Source organism: Onychostoma macrolepis, chromosome 03 (genome assembly GCF_012432095.1).
Source record: "Onychostoma macrolepis isolate SWU-2019 chromosome 03, ASM1243209v1, whole genome shotgun sequence".
Classification (NCBI taxonomy): Eukaryota; Metazoa; Chordata; class Actinopteri; order Cypriniformes; family Cyprinidae; genus Onychostoma; species Onychostoma macrolepis.
The window spans coordinates 27,624,028-27,642,038 of NC_081157.1; the positions used below are offsets into that span (position 1 = coordinate 27,624,028).

Genomic DNA, 18,011 nt, shown 5'->3' on the forward strand with positions numbered 1-18,011 from the left:
TGTTTTAAAATGGCTTTTTCAGTGGCATTCAAGATTGACACATTTTATGATAATAGATAATACAGCAGACCATTTGTGGACCATCTTGGAGGTAACTTAACTTGATGAAATCTTGTGAGCAAAAGACTGTACTTCCCTCTACTGGTGATTTTATGGTAATGTGTCTTACACAACTTTGCTTCTACGTTGTTTATGCAGCTACTCAGAAAGTCATCTGCTGTAGACAAATTTTAATTTTTTCTCACCACTGTAAAGTTAAGCCTATAACATATATTTGGTCACATGTGCTGCTTCTGGGAATATTTCTCAAGGTGAGTTTATTTTTGAAATTCAATTTCTAACATATTCAAAATCTTGACTGCAGAAACTCTGTTGAACATTTCCACAGTTGTTGCCCTGGAAAAAAAAAGAGATAGTTCATTGAACAATCAATCATCTTTTGTGAGCCCTTGTAACAGCTAGTCTTGGTCTCTGCTTGATTATATCTAGTTGAGCATGTCTCTGAGTCAACAAATTCTACTAGTGGTCATTAACCCTGTGACAGAAAAGATTTAAAAATTATTGTATATGAATGAGATGTCTGTATTGATTTCTGTATGAGAGTAGAGGACTGCAGTGTTTGCCAGAGCAGGGTCCTATCTCTGTTTGCCTTTACAATAGTTGCCACTTCCTAACATTCTTTGAATACCACTGCATAGTTATTGACACACGTGTTCTTAAAATAAATACGTTTTAATCAGTGTTATTAATATCATTCTCTTTGTAACTTACGTTTCAGTCTTTAGTAAAAAACAAAACAAAAACAAACAAACAAACAAAAAAAAAACAAAAAAACATACCATATGACTTTGTCTCTCATGCCTTGTTCTTTAGCTTGTTTAACTCTCAATAACTTTTTAGAGTTGGATGTCTTCCAACAGATAACCACAACTGGAGTAAGTACCATCTGTTAAATGTCACTGATGGCTCGGCAGTTTTACATGAACTTTGGAACACTATTCAGAGAAAGTCAAAGGATTTTCGTCTAAAATGTGTGGGAGTATTAGATAGAAAATTCCATGAAAATGCATTGACAATCAGTTACACAACTTAGAGCTCTAATTTCAAACAAAATATGTCAAATAGAGTTCAATTATACAATAAAATGTTTTACATTTCAACTAAGATACTATTTCTACAAATAAATACATTTTCATACATACTCAATAAACATTTATTAAAGGTAAAAAAAAAAAAAAAAAAAAAAATTTTTTATATATATATATATAGTAATTATAACAAGCTTTTGCTAGAATTAATTTGATGTTCAAATGTTAAAACTGCAAACAGCAGCAAACTGAAAATGAAAACAGCAGAAATGAAGAGGTTAATTCTGCACAGAACACTGTGTGTCTTTTCCTAGGTGATATATAGGGGCAGAGGTGGTCCAGATCTGTCACACACATGCCACTCTTCTAGTGAACGCCTGCTGGACTGCTGCCACAATAAAACGGTAGAGTCAAATTTAAAATTTCTCATTTGAAAACAATCAAATCTATCGTTTTTAAAATCTGTATCTGTTTTTCCAGAGATGTTCAGAGAATACTTATGGAATTCCAAATTGATAATTCCGACATGATAATCTGAATGTCACAAATTTCACAGCTGTTAAGAAAAGTATATAAATAGGTAGTTCTCTGTTGCTTTGCTAGTGTTTAATGTTGACATTTTGATCATTGTCTCATAGTTGGAATGAACCACTTTGTACTGCTATTGTTGTACACACTGGGGACATCAGCGGTGCTGGCAGACCCCAACAAAGAGGAATCCAGACCTTCAGAGCAGTCGAGGCTGTCGGTAGATCCAAAGCCCTCAGAGGAACCCAATGGCCAAAAAAGTGAGCCTTGCTCAAAGGGATGCTCCTGTATCCAAGATGACTACAGCTTAGAGCTCAACATCTACTGCAGCACACGTAACTTCACCCAGGTTCCCTCCGACATCCCTCTATCCACACGCTCCCTGTGGCTGGATGGAAACCTGTTTACTAACTTACCAGCGGCTGCTTTCGAAAAGCTGTCCAATCTGGAGTTCCTGAACCTACAGAGCAGCTTGCTGGTATCCCTTGATGGCCATGTCTTTAGAGGTCTGAATTCCCTTGCTCACCTGCACCTTGAGAGGAACAATATCCGTTCATTACCTGGCATAGTCTTTCAGGGTACACCCAACCTTGCGTCTCTCAGTCTCAACAATAACCAGCTGTCTCGAATAGATGACAAGTTGTTCGCAGGACTCAGCCACATGTGGTTGTTGAACCTCGGATGGAATTCACTGTCTGTCCTGCCTGAGACGGGGTTCCAGGACCTACACGGATTACGAGAGTTGGTTCTCGCTGGGAATCGCCTGGCGTATCTCCAACCACAGCTATTTCAGGGTCTCTCTGAGCTCAAAGAATTGGACCTAACTGGAAACTATCTGAAAGTTATTAAGGCAAATGTGTTTCTGAAACTACCAAAGCTGCAAAAGCTTTATCTGGCCCAAAACCAGATAGTGACCGTGGCACCTAGGGCATTTGTAGGCATGAAATCTTTGAGATGGTTGGACCTCAGCAGAAATCGTCTATCTGCACTTCACGATGAAACTTTCCTCGGTCTGCACAGCCTACATGTGCTTCGCCTGTCAAATAACTCAATTGGTAGCCTAAGAACCGGGACTTTCCGTGACCTGCAGTATCTTGAGGAACTCTGCCTTTGCCACAACCAGATTCGAGCCTTGGGAGTGAGAGTTTTTGAAGGGCTGGGTCATCTAGAGGTGTTGAACTTGGAGAACAACCGGCTACAAGAGGCACGCATGGGCACATTCATGGGCCTGAATCACCTTGCTGTGATAAAACTTACTGGCAGCTGTTTCCACAGCCTACCGGATCAAGTCTTCAAGGGTCTGTCAAAGCTCCACAGTATTCATCTTGATAGAAGCTGTCTGACAAAAGTCTCAGCCCAAAGTTTCAGCGGTCTAACAGGTCTTCGTCGACTCTTCCTACAACACAACAACATCTCAGTGCTTGAGCGTCAGAGTTTTGTGGAACTGCAAGGGCTGCAACAGCTTGATCTAAGGTTCAACCGGTTAACATCCATCAGCTCCCACATGTTTTATGGCCTGAAGAACCTTGATTACCTGCTGCTGTCAGGCAACTTACTTCGCAATCTTCCAGCTGAGGCTTTACTGCCTCTGCAACACCTGTCTTGGCTGGATCTTTCTGGAAACAGGATGGAGTTTATACTTAATGCAACCATATACATGCTGCCACGTTTGCGTTACTTAAACCTGAAAGACAATGTACTGGTCAACCTCCCAGCTTCTATACCTGATACTTTGGATCAGCTCTGGCTCTCAGGTAACAACTGGAAATGTGACTGTAGTGCTAAACCCTTTCGAGATTTCATTCTGCAGAAGCCACAGGTGGTTCCGCTGCAGGTTGAAATGCTTGGGGAAGGTGAGGAGCCCCATACACTTGTCACAATATACAATAACATCACATGTGCCAGCCCACTCAGCATTTTTGGACTCGATCTGCGGAACATCGTCAGTGAACATTTTCGGGACTGTTAAATATAAAAATATTAATTCTGCTACTTACTCTCTTTTTCTATTCTGCCATTATAATTCAAATACATATGTCAGAGCTTCAATTCATGACATTTATTTATCTCAAGAAATATCTTCTTTTGTGAAAAAATCTTAAAAAGATGCATGATAGGCTGTCATTGTTAATCCAAGCCATGTAAAAATAACAGTGTTATTTGATGATCAATTGTGCTTATATATTCAGGTAAATATATATATATATATATATATATATATTGGAAATACATTTAAATAAAGGCTACAAAAATGTTAGGTGGTAAAAAAGTCATATTTAAATAAATATATTTTGCAAAAATCTACTCTATGACATAAAGAATGTGTAGAAGATGTTCCTTACATATTTGAAAAAAAAAAAACAACAAAAACAGTTGTACAAACAAGTATCAAAAGTGACTTTATGAAGTGTTCTGCCTTGATTTTTTTAGTACGTCCAGCTTCCTTCAAAATCAAACAAAATGTGTTTGTTTATGGTCACTATATAAACATGAAGAAGAACATTGTGCAAATGCTCAGTCTGATAAACCAAACCCAAATATGGATATATGTGCATAATATTGATCCTTGCTCTAAGTCCAAAGACCTGCTGAGCAACATCTTCAGGTTACAATCAGTAGTCAATTCTGTATTTGTAGACCACTTCTTCAGAACAGCAATGATCTAAAATGATCAATTGTTTAAATATAGGCTAAATTACAGTCATTTCAAATTGCAGTGTAACTTTACTTAAACCCCCTAAATTACCCCAATATAACCCAAATAACATACTAGGCCTACAGCTTCCAGTTGAAATATTTTAGAATGTTGCAGTTCTGAAGAATTCTCTTTTTTTCTCTCTCTCTAAAGGGTCATGAACATTCCACTCCTGTGTCTTTCCACCACATTAGGCCCTACTGTTTAATTTTAATGTGTTTAATTACACGTCATAGCATGTTATGTATCCTAAATACCCAAAATAACCAATATTTTCACACTAATCCCCCTCCCCCCTAAATTTCACAAAATCACAGCTTGATTGCACATATCACAAATTTATTTTTCTCACACATCACATCTCATATTTCGCTCTTCGCGGACGGCGTTGTTTCCTTATTTGTAAACTTGATAAAAAGTTTATCAAAAGGGGCAGTATAGAGATCGGACAATCATGAGGAACAGTTGTGTGTGTGTGTGTGTGTAATTTTCACGCAAACAATTATGTTTATTTCACTAAATCATATGATGGATTAAAAAAAAAAATGTAAAAAGAAAAAGAATGTATATATTTATATGTTTGTTTTAAATAATAATAATAAATAAATAAACAGAAAGAACTGGATTAGCAAGTTTCGCGCCAAAACATCTACGTGACAGAAACGATACACACAAACTTGTCAACAAAGCTGTGTATGCTCTGCAGCGCTTGCGGTCGCCATGACAACTACAGTTTTGCTCGTTGGCGTCCGACCGCCTTTAGAGTCAACATACAGCTGCTGTTTACTACAGTATTTTGAGAGGAAAAATTCGCACCTGCCAAATATATTCAGAAATGCAGAAGAATTTGCATCTAGACGACATTATTTCCAAGATACCATCCCTCGACTCTGACTTATCATCAGTAAGTTCAAACTGCTGTTCTCTGATGATACTCTTTCACAGATGTCCTTTTTTTTTATCGTTATATTAACTGTGTTTATAGTTGTAATGGTTATTTTTGAGCAAGTCAGTGAGGTCCAGGTGAGTTATGATCTTAAATCTCACAAGCTTTGTAACAACTACTGTGGACTAATATTAACTGAAATAAACACAGCTGAAGTTCACTTTTCACTTTACAGTCAGACAATGAAAGAGAGGTATCTGTCCTTCAGCGACCACCAGTGATTCACTTGGGAGGAAGCAGCATGATCCTGGAGTGTCCAAAATTTGAGGTGTGTGTGTGTGTGTGTGTGTGTGAGAGAGAGAGAGAGAGAGAGAGAGAGAGAGTTGCCCTCTCTAATAATTTCTCAGATCACAATGTTTTAGCATCTACTCAAATCTGTATCACATCCATTCACTTCCTGGGCTGATGATGACCAAAAAAGGTGACTCTACTCCTCAGCTTCCTGTGGGTCAGAAAACAGAAGAATCACTGAATGAAAAAGTGCTGCATAAAACAGAATGCAATGTACCTTTGCAACAAAAAGCAAACAAGACTGATTGGATAGAGACCCAGTTCTGTCCTGCTTTATCACTGACGGTAAGTTAGGTTGTTTTTAATCAGATTTTTTACACTAGAGCTATTCAAGTAAAGCCATGCAACGAATGATCTCAACAGCCTCTTGATGCCTGGGATCTTGACCAAGTCCTTCAGACTCTACGGCAACAAAATCCTCTTGTCAAGCCAATTCAATGTGATACATGCGAAGGTTGGATTGTAGACACTGTTTTACTCATTCAGGCTGCATATATTTCAGATGAACATAAGAGGAAAACATCATTTTTTATTTATTTTTTCTTACAGGCAATGACAGTGAAATGCATGAAAATGATTTAATGAAGCAGCTGGTTGTTTTTTGTGACAAGAAAGTAAATGAGATGGAAATAAAGACAAATGTTTCATCTACCAAAACCCATAATATACAAGAATCATCCCTCAGGTACAGTCATGTTATACTATATTACTATTATGACAAATTACATTCAGATAACATTCAAACGTTTTTGGGTTCAGTATCGTTCTTTCGAACGAAATGAATACTTTTGTTCAGCAAGGACCCATTAAACTGATCAAAAGTGACAGTAAAGACATTTACAATGTTACAAAAGATTTATATTTTAAATAAATACTGTTCTTTTGCACTTTTTATTAATCTATGAATCCTAAAAAAATGTGTCACATATTCCACAAAATTATTAAGCAGTGTTTCTTGAGCAGCAAATCAGCATACTAGAATGATTTCTGAAGGGTCATGTGACATTAAAGACCGATGCTGTAATGATAAGTAATAAGTAATGATGCTGAAAATTCAGATTCGCTTCACAGGAATAAATTGCATTTTAAAACAGTCAAATAAAACAGTTAAAATTGTAATAACATTTTACAATATTACTGCTTTTGCTGTATTTTTGATCAAACAAATGTAGCCCTTTGGAGCATTATTTCAAAAACATTAAAACAATCATACAAAACCCAAACTTTTGCAGATTCCTGTACTGCAGGTTAAATGTGTTTGTGATTTTTCCCAGATGTACTGGGAGACAGATGAATGAGACAGACTTTAAAGGGACCTCTTCACAATTACAACACAATCAAGACTCTCCTACCATATATATTGATTTGCGCAACAATGCATTTCAAGCAAAACAATCGGTCATTAGCCAGAGTAACAGTGTCATAAGTACTGTAAACTCGGACAAAAAAAAGAGCTCCACTAACAAGACATCTAACAAAAATGCAAGAGCAAATGGACAGAAAAGGTAAGATATCACATAAATCTCTAATATCACATAAAAACATCTATCCTAACTTAGAAAAATCTTAATTAAAAATTCACACGTTTTAAATATATCCTGAGAATAATAATTAACAATAATAATACATTACACTCAATACTCTGGGAAAAAATACATTTATATTCCAAATAATGAATGGCTGATAAAATGTACTCTCCTTTAAAAGCCATCACAACTTATAACCTCAGTTATAATGAGTTTATTTTTCATTTCTAGAGAATTTTCTCAGAAGAGTTTATTACTGCAAAATATAAGACGGTCAAAAAAAAGTATGTTAGAGATGAGCTGGAGAAATCCACAAGATTTTGCTGAGGATAAGCAGAAAAACTCTTCAGGGAAAAGTATAAAGGAAAACCAGCTTCATGATTCTGAAACTAGTTGCGGTGAACCTGGTCTTCAGCAGGTCAATGTCTGCTGCTCTACTGTGAAATATGACCAACATAAACAGAGTACGCCATCTTCTAACATTCCAGCTGCTCAAAACAAGCAAAGGTATAAAGTATACTTACATTTTCTTCACTCACAGCAACATGCATAACTTAATGTAATAATTGTATGCATACAGAGAGCAACACAGTCATAAAATCAGATGGCAGAAGGATCTGAAGTTCATGCAAGCATTCAGACCTAAATATTCTGCTAATAACTCGGAGGAAGCTGCTGAGAGGACTGATATTCTTTATGAGCCTGTGAGTTATTGACTGTTTATCTATAAAATAAGATTAATAAATTGAACATTGTTCTCATATTTAGAGTAACTGTGCTCTACTCACTTCCCTTAGGAAGTATCGTACCTTCCTTCGGTGAACACTCTACCTCCGGATCTACAGATGAAGGAGTGTTTGCTGCTGACTGTGCCTTTATCTAGTCCTGGGGTGGTGGCTGGAAGAACGCAGAGAAAAACACAGACAGTGGATTCAGTCTTGATCAAATCACATATTTACAATGCAATCATAGCATGGTTCATGTCTTTGGTGTGTCTGTTAGTTTGCACAGAAATACAGTAATCTTTGGCAGTGGAAAATATTTGACATTTTATACTACATTTAATCTTTTTGTTACCTACTCTGTGATAGACTGATCCCAAAACCTGTGGGAGAAAAGGCAACAAGCTAGATGCCCCTTTCTGGGTGGCTGGACTGCAGCAGTTTTATAAGGAAGATGGCTTGGCCTTGTACATCTGTGCTACGCCTCTTGAGGATGGTCAGATTGGCTGTAGAAATTCCAGGGTGGGTTCTACACATATTCATTGGCATTTATTAAATATTTAGCTAATTTGATTTCAGCTAATAGTGAAAGTGGCTTTTGCAGATTTCCCACTAAAACGCATAGAAAATTTTGGAGAACAACCATTATTTAAATAAAATAGTCTTAATATACTAATATTCAAGTTCATATTGGAAAATTTTTGCTCATAGATGAGGAAGGTGGATAGCGACGAGAGCATGTTTTACAGACGAGTTTGCAAGTTCTTTGCACAGATGCCATTGAAGACCGTTGCGTTCTGGGTACCTCAGCTTACTCATTTGCTGGAGGAACAGGCTTATCCTACCCATGTCCACTTGTCCTCATCCTGCCTGGACTGCTTCATCACTGTCAACCCAAATCGAGAGGTTTTATATGACTTGTGTATCCATTATGTTTACTGTGATTGAGACGTTTTGATCCAAATCTTTAAAGCTCTTTGTTTCAGTCTGTTGAAAAGGTCTTTAGTATGATCCCAGGATTTTACTGGCAAACTCTGGAAACAGAAGACCAAAAATGTCAAAGCGCAGAAGCCACAATTTCTCAAGAGTGTCATACTGAGGTAAAAGAGTCTTTCGTAAATGACATTATATCTTTCAGTGAACAGTTTCTTATCTTATGGTTATTTATTTTTTATTTTTTTTCAGACAGCACTTGTTCTGATAGGCAGTGCACTGTTTCTTAACCCATTGGCAATGCATCACACACTTGAGCTTATGTGGAGATCAAGTCTAGATGTATGTGGTATCCGCTTCCTCTATCCACCTCAAGAGCTGCTGACAAACTTTGCAGGTACATATCATCTCCCACCATAATTACACAACATGTATACAAATTGCATGGGTTAATACATATCCTGTCTTCTAGTCAGCAAGTCAGTTATGCATGAAGGGGAACATTCTCATCAGCCAGTGCTTATCATGGCTTTCCGTGGTCCTCACGCTAACTCGGTGTGGCAGGAGATCACAGGGCCATCAGACCCCCAGCTGGCAAGGCGGACAGATCCAGCATCCATCAACGCCTTGTACCGTCACGGTCAAGACCAACCCCTGCTCTACTCACCCCGTCTTGCCAGTCTTGTGCATCTGGGGCTCTGCTTGTGGTTTGGTGGAAGAATAGCAAAAAACAGCCTGTCAACGTTAGTATTCAAATGTATTGTAATACTTCCCAAATTGGGTCATTGTTTACTCACCCTCGTTGTACTTGTACGATTGTCTTCAAATACGAAATACAAAGAAGATATCCAAAGAACCTTTCAGCTGCTTTTGTTCACATTATGAAAGTCAATGAGAGCCAAACAAGCATGAAATTAATCGATACAATTCAAACAGGTATCTTCTAAGTCTTCTACAGTGACACAGTCACTTTGTATGATGAACAGATCGAAATTTAAGCCTTTCACTCAAATCAAAAACAAACAATGGATTAAAATTCATCATCCATCTTATTTTGTGTTTCATAGAATAAAAGTATTACAAGTTTGGAACAACATGAGTAAATGATGACTAATTTCCCATTTTTTGGTGAACTATTCCTTTGAGCTACCTGCTGACTCTGTTAACAGGATCCAGGACTCTGGTGACAGAGGAGTCAGTTGTTCCCATCTTCTGACCTCTTCTCCAGCGAGTTTATGTGCCACAGAGAAAGGTGACGACTATGGAAAAAAAGCTATGTTATAAAAGTCTCTAACATCTTATAAGTCAAACTTTCTACCCCTTTGCCCCGATACAGCGGATATATTTCTCCTTGTGTCTCCTGTGGTTGGACCACACTGTTACAGCTATATACTATCTGCATGTGCAAAAACAGGCTTCGGTCTATTGGGACTTCAAAGAGTGCAGATCTCCAGGAAACAAGCGCAATCTCTGGGACTGACTGCAAAGCAGGTGAATAAACCCAGCAGTGAGCCTGCACATGTACAGAGATATATTGATACTGAAAGTGGGACACTACCATGACATTGATGCTGATTGCATTTGTCTGGAAATGCTGTCTGTCTCCGTTAGGTAGCAGCATTCTGTCATGCTTCTACAGTGTTTCTGTCTGGAGAACAGGTTGAGCTGTCCTCTCATTGCCTGGTGCTCCTCATGAGGAGAGAAAGTGCAGTTAAACACTGCTCCAGACTGCCGATAGGTAGAGCATCTCGATAGCATACATTGTGCCAGCCATTTACTGTATGTGAAGCTGTACTGAGGTGCTCCAAGCATTAAGTGTCCTGTGTCTTTGCCTGATGAAGGTCTGATGAATGAGCTTGCTGCACAAGGCCTTATTGGATCGGTCCGTTCAAGATTCACAGATGTTCTGGGCCCACATGCTTGCTTTCACACTGTTCCCTACTCTAAAAACCACCACAGTGTTCTGGGTAAATACATTACTTTGCATTTTCATGATTTGTCCACTTACCATCTGAGCATTTTTGACATTTATATGATATGTCCTACAGGTGGGCTCATGTGGACAGTGCCGAAGTGTAACCACGTGGTCTTGTCCAAACACACATATCCCTCTTGTCCAGATGCAGAACAGGTGGTGGTTCTCACATTGACTGGTCAAAACATGGTCGAGAAAGAAATGGACTTTCTTCATAAGGTTCTCAAGGGAGATGCAGGAGGTACCTAAAACAGAGGTTTACAGTCCTGCTCCCGGAGTGCCACCTTCCAGCAGCGTTTAGCTCTGAATGAACTAATCAAGGTCTTCAGGATTACTAGAAACAACCAAGGCACGTGAATTGGAGTTGAACTCTTCAAGAAAGTGGCCCTCCAGGAACAGGATTGGAGCATTCCTGACCTAAAACTATACCTTTACAAATGTACCTGTATTCTTGGTTGAGTAAACCACTGTAAGTTGCACAACCAAATCTACCTTGTCTTGTACAAACAGGACAAGAGGGATTTGAGCTGCTGGCACTAAAGTGGGAGCCCAAGCTGTCTCAGCAGCAGGCACAAGAGTTGAGTCCGTTTGAGATCGGAGAAAAAGAGTGGCAGAACAGTCTGCAGAGCTTGACATCCACTCCTGCCCTGGTCATGGCTCTGAGGAGGGTGAGGGCATTCATCACCCTACGAAGACTTTTACCACAAAATTACCCAGGAAACCTGCATGTATTGATGTCCCCCACACCTGAGACAGCTTTCAGACAGACCTGTCTCTTCTTCTCTGAGGCAGAATTGGTCCCTGGTGAGGATTCAAGTAGATAATAATACCAGTTTTGTAAGGATGATCCTTAAGTGGTTTGCTAAATCTAAAATCCCTTCGTCTTCAGATCACACTAGTCGTCCATTATTGAAATTCTTACCGCCTCATCACATTGACACTCCTGGTATGTACAGATCCAAGCCAAAGTATATTTCCCCCCCCTATGCGCTCTGGGAACTGACTGTCAATCTCCGACAACCCTCAGGTCTCAGAAGTCAGTCGCTTTACAGTTACATGACAGTGGGTAAGTGATGTCTTCTCAGAACATGTTCTTCTCTGAGCTCATTCATGACCTTTTCTCTCAACTTCCTCCCTCTGTACTCTACAGGCCCAGAGCCACTTTTGACTCTAGCTCTGTTCAAGCCTGGAGCCTGGAGACACCGCTTTGGTAAAATTCTCACCGTAATCAAACAGAACGGATATACTCTAGCGGGCTTACGTGTGCTTCTGCTGGACTCGAGCGTGGCAAATGCACTGATACATCCACCAGAACAACAGGTCACTCTGTCCTCCTCTTTTATCCGAAAAATAATAAATAATCACATTCTAGAGTCGCGTGTAAAAAAAAAAAAAAAAAAGGACATTTTAGTATACTTTTAAAAAAAGAGTACTTATGGAAATAATACTTAAGTGCAAACTGTATGTAATAATTTCAGACACTTAATTTCATGTTAATTGCTTTTAAATATAAAATGTGTTGCAGTACAAACAAGACAAATTAGCTTAATTTTAGAGTGATTTTTGATCCACTTGAGTAGGACTTCATATATGGAATTATTATCATCATCATATCATGTAACATATATTTGCCTTGAAATAATTGTACTGCCGAATGTACTGGCAAACCATTATGACAAGCTAAAATTCAAGTCAATTCATTTCAATTTTATTTGGATAGCGCTTTTCACGATGTAAATCGTTGCAAAGCAGCTTTACAGAAAAAATATACTATAAAAATATATTCTAATGTAATTTTTGTAAACTCTTGTACATTAGTTGACATCAAAATAAATGTATGTTTTAAAGCATGACAAAATATTACTAAACATTTATTAAAAGATTTAAAATGTATATTAAAGTGAAAAAAAAAAAAAATTATGGCAAGGCGGACAGACAATGCAGGCATTGCACTTCTACACTATTAATTACCCATTTTTTTTCTTTTTCAAGGGAATATATCTAGAGAACATTTACTAAAAATATACCTCAGCTTGAGTGTGTAAGAAACCATTTGTCTTATTCTTATTTAATATCCAGGATCCCACTGAGGAGCTGGAGTTGAAGTACTTGAGCTCGGGCCCCTCACTGGCTTTGGGTTTACTGAGAGTGAATGCAGTAAAGAGGCTGTTGGAGCTGATGGGCCCTGAGGATCCGGTTGAAGCCCGTACTATAGATCGGACTCTATGGAGGGCCCAGTATGGCTCTGACAGGCTGCATAATGGCATCTATGGTCAGCACTAATCAAATCTTAAAAAAATAAAATAAAAAAAATTATCTGCTTACTGACATTATGTGTACGCTCTTGTACAGGATCTCCATCTTATCGAAAGGCTGTAGAAGACATAAAACTGGTATTTCCAGAGGGTGTGTGCTGCAGTGAAACTTCAGTTATGAGACATGAGAAGGTATTGTAACCTGTGTTCATTCCCCTAAATGTATGTTGTTACACTGGTGTTATGGTTAAACATCTGTCTTATTTCAGGTATCCTGCTTGCATTCCGATCCTGAAGCTAGTTTGGACCGTGAACAGCTGCACACACTTAGAACCGCTGACAAAGACAAGTTTTCTCTAGGACTCGGGCAAGGCAAGGCATGATTCTCCCACTTCCTCACCCCTCTATCAACACATCAGAAAACTGAGTCAATGACACAAACATAAACCAAAATTTGTTGATGTTTTACTAGCTGCGAGCGACCTTTGTAACGAGGATGGGAACCGTTGTTATTTATTTGTGTTTTGGTGCCAGTAGGGCCTTTGGTCAGCAGTGCTCTTTGTCAGACCACCTGCCTGCTGATACCTTCCAAGCTCCTGCGGCAGAATCAGCCTCCTCTGTACTCAGAGCTACTGCAGCAGCTGCTTAGGACAGGCTGCCACCTGGTGGCTGGAAGGCTCTGCACACCAGATGAGAAACAAAGGCGGCACATAGCCGAGCTACTGAGGCCCTCTGCTGGTGAAACACTTCTATGTGAGGGCCCCTGCCTTATCATTGCTTTGCAAGCAGACAATGCCGTCACATGTTTCAATATCATTCTTGAGAGGTACAAGCTGAGCTGAAATGGAAGTAAATGATTACAGCAGTCTGTAGTACAGAGCATATGTAACTGTGTTTGTCGTCTTCTGCAGCATTTACAGGAAGAGACCGGACCTGAGGAGAGTTACAACGAAACTTCTTTACCCAAACTCTGAAAGTAAGGTGAGTCTACAATAGCATTTATCTTACATTCTTAAAAAAAAAAAATAATGGTTGCAAAATAGCATTTTGCTGTGATGCCGTAGAACCATTTATGGGTCCCTAAAGAACCCAAAGAAACAGTTCTTAGTGTGAAGAACATTTGAATAATCTAAAGAGCCTTGATCCAATGAAAACTTTCCATGAACCATCAATGCCAATAAAGAACCTTTATTTTTCTAAGTGTACTTTACTTTTCTGTATCTGCAGGCAGTGAAATTGCTGTGTTACCTTTTTGATGATCTCTGTCTTGACAGTCATCACCGTGTAGCACCACCATAAGCAGGAGTTATTCCATTATAGGTACCTAGTGCTAAATATTTAGCTTTTTATATTTTCACATGAATGTGATTACAGACATTACTGGCATGTTTTTACATTGAAATGAAGACTGTCTTAATATTACTAGTGCCCATAGACACTTAACTCTTGAACAGTCATATTGTATTCCTTAAATTGATTCTAACTTACCCAAAAAGACGAACTGTTCTTCGTCTACTCCGTAACTGATGGTTCATAAGTAGGGATGGGAGGGAAAGAAGACGACAAAACACTCGAGGCAGGTTAAAGATCAAAAATTATTTAATTCCCAAGATGACAAAAATAATTCCATGAATTCTGTAAACCATTGCATAACTGCTGTAGTGTAGACAAGTGTTAACAATTTTAAATGATACACTACAAGAGAAAGATTATGCATTATAAATAATACCATCTTAAGTAATTCTAGTGATGAAAAACCTCTCTGGCCATCAAAACATACAACTATTCCATAAAGAAGCCTCCATAACTTAAACACAGAACTCCCAGTAAAATGGTTTAAGGTCTTGTGTTGACAACACATACACAAAGTATTATATTGACAGCAAATTGTATAGTATTTCAACACTAATTAGAATATAAGCTGTTCTATATATTGATGCATACTGTACCAAAATAAGGGATATGTTTCTTCCTTGCAATATAAATGATTTCCTCATTTTGACTTTTGAGCTAATAAATCTGTGAGTTGCAGTTTCCTTTGAAAATTGGACATCTCTCTCTTTTCTACAGTTCTCCTGTAAAACCCTGAGAAAAATACATCTCATATTTCCATCAAATTGTTACATGGATAAATACACAAACTTGAAAACTGCAACTGTGTTTAACTTATAAATTTATTCGTAATGTAATCACAATTCTCAAAACTAGTGCTACATCATTATAGATTAATTGTTCTCTACGTTATTCCAGTGACCCATTTTATATCTAATTTGAATGGTACATTCAATATTCAGGGATTTAATGTTCGATTAACCGTAACATTAATTATAGGGAACAGTGGTTCCAAAAATGTTTTCTTTTTTTTTTTTTTTGTCCGTTTTTGTTTTGTTTTATTATTATTATTTTATCCTCTTACAAAAGTGTACTATTGTAATGGGTATTTCCCCCCTGGCTAGTTTGCTAAATTTAACCAGTTTTATATGTAATATTTATATACAAGATTGCATAAATCCTTAGGTTCAATAAATCACACTACTGATAGAGAACAAAATTAGAAAAACAAACAAACGAATAAAAGAAAAATCCACAAGAATGCAAAAAGAAAGAAATGATTATTTCCACTGAAGAGCATTATGGTAAAATTTCCAATACATTAATTTACACGTTGCTAAACATAAGAGTCCTTGGTGCTTCTTTAATTACAGATGCCTGGTCTTACATCAACATGAAATGGTCCTTTTTGTTAAAGATTACAGTTGGTATTCAAATGGCTGATGCAGACAGGGGGGCTTTTTGTGTATAAGATCATGCTGTGGTTTAGATTTATGTGACTAAATGATTACTATCTGCCATTTTGTACAGAAAATCACTGTTAAGCAAACATTAACACAGAAATTCAGTTGGAAGCCCAAACTCGAAATGACTAGGTTTTATAAAAACTCCACTTTAATTCTGTCATACTTCATGAACGGTTCAGATGAGCTGCTACTTTTAACACACCCTTGGGTAAAGAATACAATTTCAAAACACCTTAACTGTTACTCTGACAGTAGACACTGTGTACATGCATCATCATGCTGACTTCTCAACACCAATAAATGGTTCTTTATCAGAATAATCATCACTTATTACTCAAACTGAAACGGTCAAAGGCATGGCAGAGTAGTTTGTTTTAATTATTTTAATACACTGGTCTGTAAAATGTGTGTGACGGGCCTCTCGTGCATTGAGAAATACAGATATCTCTTAAAATATCTCAAGGCACTAAAATTCGGCTCATTTCCTAAACTGGAATTATCTATTTGTTCAATCAAAAATACTTTCAATGTGTTATTATTAAAGGCACAAATTTGTTCCAAAGAGACTTGATCCTCACAAGATTTAACGATATTAACAAGCGGAATGACTGATTGTAAATCAGACATTTAAGTGCAGGCCCGTGTATTTTTTAAATTTTTTATTCTTTTGTACATTTTTTATTTTATTTTTATTATTACTATAACAGGCAAGTGTAACTAGGCCAAAAAGTGAGGTTTAAGGCTAGGAAATGTAGATACTTGAACAGTTTTCATAAAATGTAACCCACTGTCTGTCTCAGCCATTTCAACTAGCATGAACAAGGGACCCATTTTACATCACAATCAAATATGCTCTACACAGCCATGGTAGACAACATTTGACAATACAATAACAGACTTCAAGGTTCAGAAAAAAAAATAAAATAAAAGTTTGAAGATTTCTTATTTCATATCTAAATTCTTCAGATCCCAACTAAACAGACAGAAAAACAAACACCAGGAAACTAAAGAAAGCACCTTACGGGCCGAGTACTCTTTTAAATTCCTGACAGCATACAAGTAGTGCACAACAACTAATGTTTCAAAACAGATTTCAGAATTTTACGAATAAGTACTAGTAATATAAAAAGAAATAATATATACTTCAAATAAGCACTAATCCATATGGCCACTTAGGAATATTAACACAATTATTCATTCATTACTATAACATTCCTTCACTGTAGATTACAGCCAATTCAATACTATGTTATCGTTTTCACTGAGAAATTGGAGAGAAAAAAAAAACCTTTATATTCAGTTTATAAAGAATTGTGATTCATTAGGATTTTTTTTTTTGAATGCACATTATGTAAATAAGGTACTAGATTTGGTCATATTCCTAACTATTTCCTCAGAATGTTAAAATGAAAATGCAGTTATAAAATTGAAGAGAGAACAAAGAAGAGTAAAGGTCTTTGGTAGAAACTACAAAAATGGGCATTCAGTCCATTAATATTGTCAGCAAAAGCAGTTGGCATAGTTGTCCTGTCAAATTAAACATTGAAAAACTGACATAGTAATTGTACACCACTTCAGTTGAACCTTGAAACAAGTATAAACTACAATACCACTTTGGTTAATTTGAGTAAAGTCCACATTTGATTTGACCGCACTCTTCGTTTGAGAAATAAATGTTGTGTGAGATCTCAAACATTTCAACCACATTTTATAGTTCAACAAAACCCTACGTTATGGTCCAATAACCAAACAATGGAACCAATCCCTCAACAAAGTCTTGAACACTTGAGTGCTGGAAACATCACAATATCCCGAGCTGCTTTGATCCATTTCAACCTATCTATGTCGCCCATCGTACGGAAAAGAACACGTCTTTGCTAATCGGACTAGAAAAGATAAGCACAAAGTCAATGCGTTTGAAGCATTGCGCAAAAATATTTTCGAATACTCGACTGTGATGCCTGACCAACAACTGGATACATCTGCTCAACACAAACACATTTGGCAGTGTGATTTAGAGCTTCAGCTGGTTAACAAAAGTTACACACTGACACATGCAGTGACAAATCAGTCAAGAACATCAGCTACATACAGACCTTGTGGATTAAGATACGAACGCAAGAAAGCAAGCAGAGAAATCACACACATATACGTATATGTATGTGTGTGTGTGTGTGTGTGTGTATATTTTATATATATATATATATATATATATATATATATATATATATATATATATATATATATATATATA

At 37.3% G+C, this 18,011-nt stretch overlaps 2 protein-coding genes across 13 annotated transcripts; both read left to right on the forward strand.

The window, feature by feature from the left end:
* Positions 1 to 1,388: 1,388 nt before the first annotated feature.
* On the forward strand, positions 1,389 to 4,257 carry igfals (insulin-like growth factor binding protein, acid labile subunit). The gene is made up of 2 exons (XM_058768592.1): positions 1,389 to 1,492; positions 1,727 to 4,257. The coding sequence occupies exon 2, from the start codon at positions 1,732 to 1,734 to the stop codon at positions 3,583 to 3,585; it is 1,854 nt and encodes a 617-aa protein (XP_058624575.1). The 5' UTR covers positions 1,389 to 1,492; positions 1,727 to 1,731; the 3' UTR covers positions 3,586 to 4,257.
* Positions 4,258 to 4,291: 34 nt separating this feature from the next.
* On the forward strand, positions 4,292 to 17,970 carry LOC131535992 (dynein axonemal assembly factor 8). Of its 12 annotated transcripts, XM_058768581.1 has the most exons (29): positions 4,292 to 5,334; positions 5,433 to 5,525; positions 5,696 to 5,833; positions 5,912 to 6,002; positions 6,098 to 6,233; positions 6,823 to 7,053; positions 7,306 to 7,581; positions 7,655 to 7,778; positions 7,872 to 8,063; positions 8,166 to 8,318; positions 8,508 to 8,702; positions 8,783 to 8,896; positions 8,982 to 9,126; positions 9,202 to 9,472; positions 9,899 to 9,981; positions 10,066 to 10,220; positions 10,341 to 10,467; positions 10,571 to 10,696; positions 10,778 to 10,945; positions 11,215 to 11,508; positions 11,594 to 11,650; positions 11,732 to 11,770; positions 11,855 to 12,024; positions 12,784 to 12,976; positions 13,057 to 13,151; positions 13,229 to 13,331; positions 13,494 to 13,785; positions 13,871 to 13,940; positions 14,187 to 17,970. In XM_058768581.1, the coding sequence occupies exons 1-29, from the start codon at positions 5,257 to 5,259 to the stop codon at positions 14,256 to 14,258; spliced, it is 4,281 nt and encodes a 1,426-aa protein (XP_058624564.1). In that variant the 5' UTR covers positions 4,292 to 5,256; the 3' UTR covers positions 14,259 to 17,970. The 12 variants fall into 12 exon arrangements, with proteins under 12 accessions (XP_058624564.1, XP_058624559.1, XP_058624563.1 ...); XM_058768576.1 differs by having other exon boundaries at positions 11,594 to 11,770; XM_058768580.1 differs by having other exon boundaries at positions 11,594 to 11,770; positions 13,871 to 13,935.
* Positions 17,971 to 18,011: the final 41 nt, after the last annotated feature.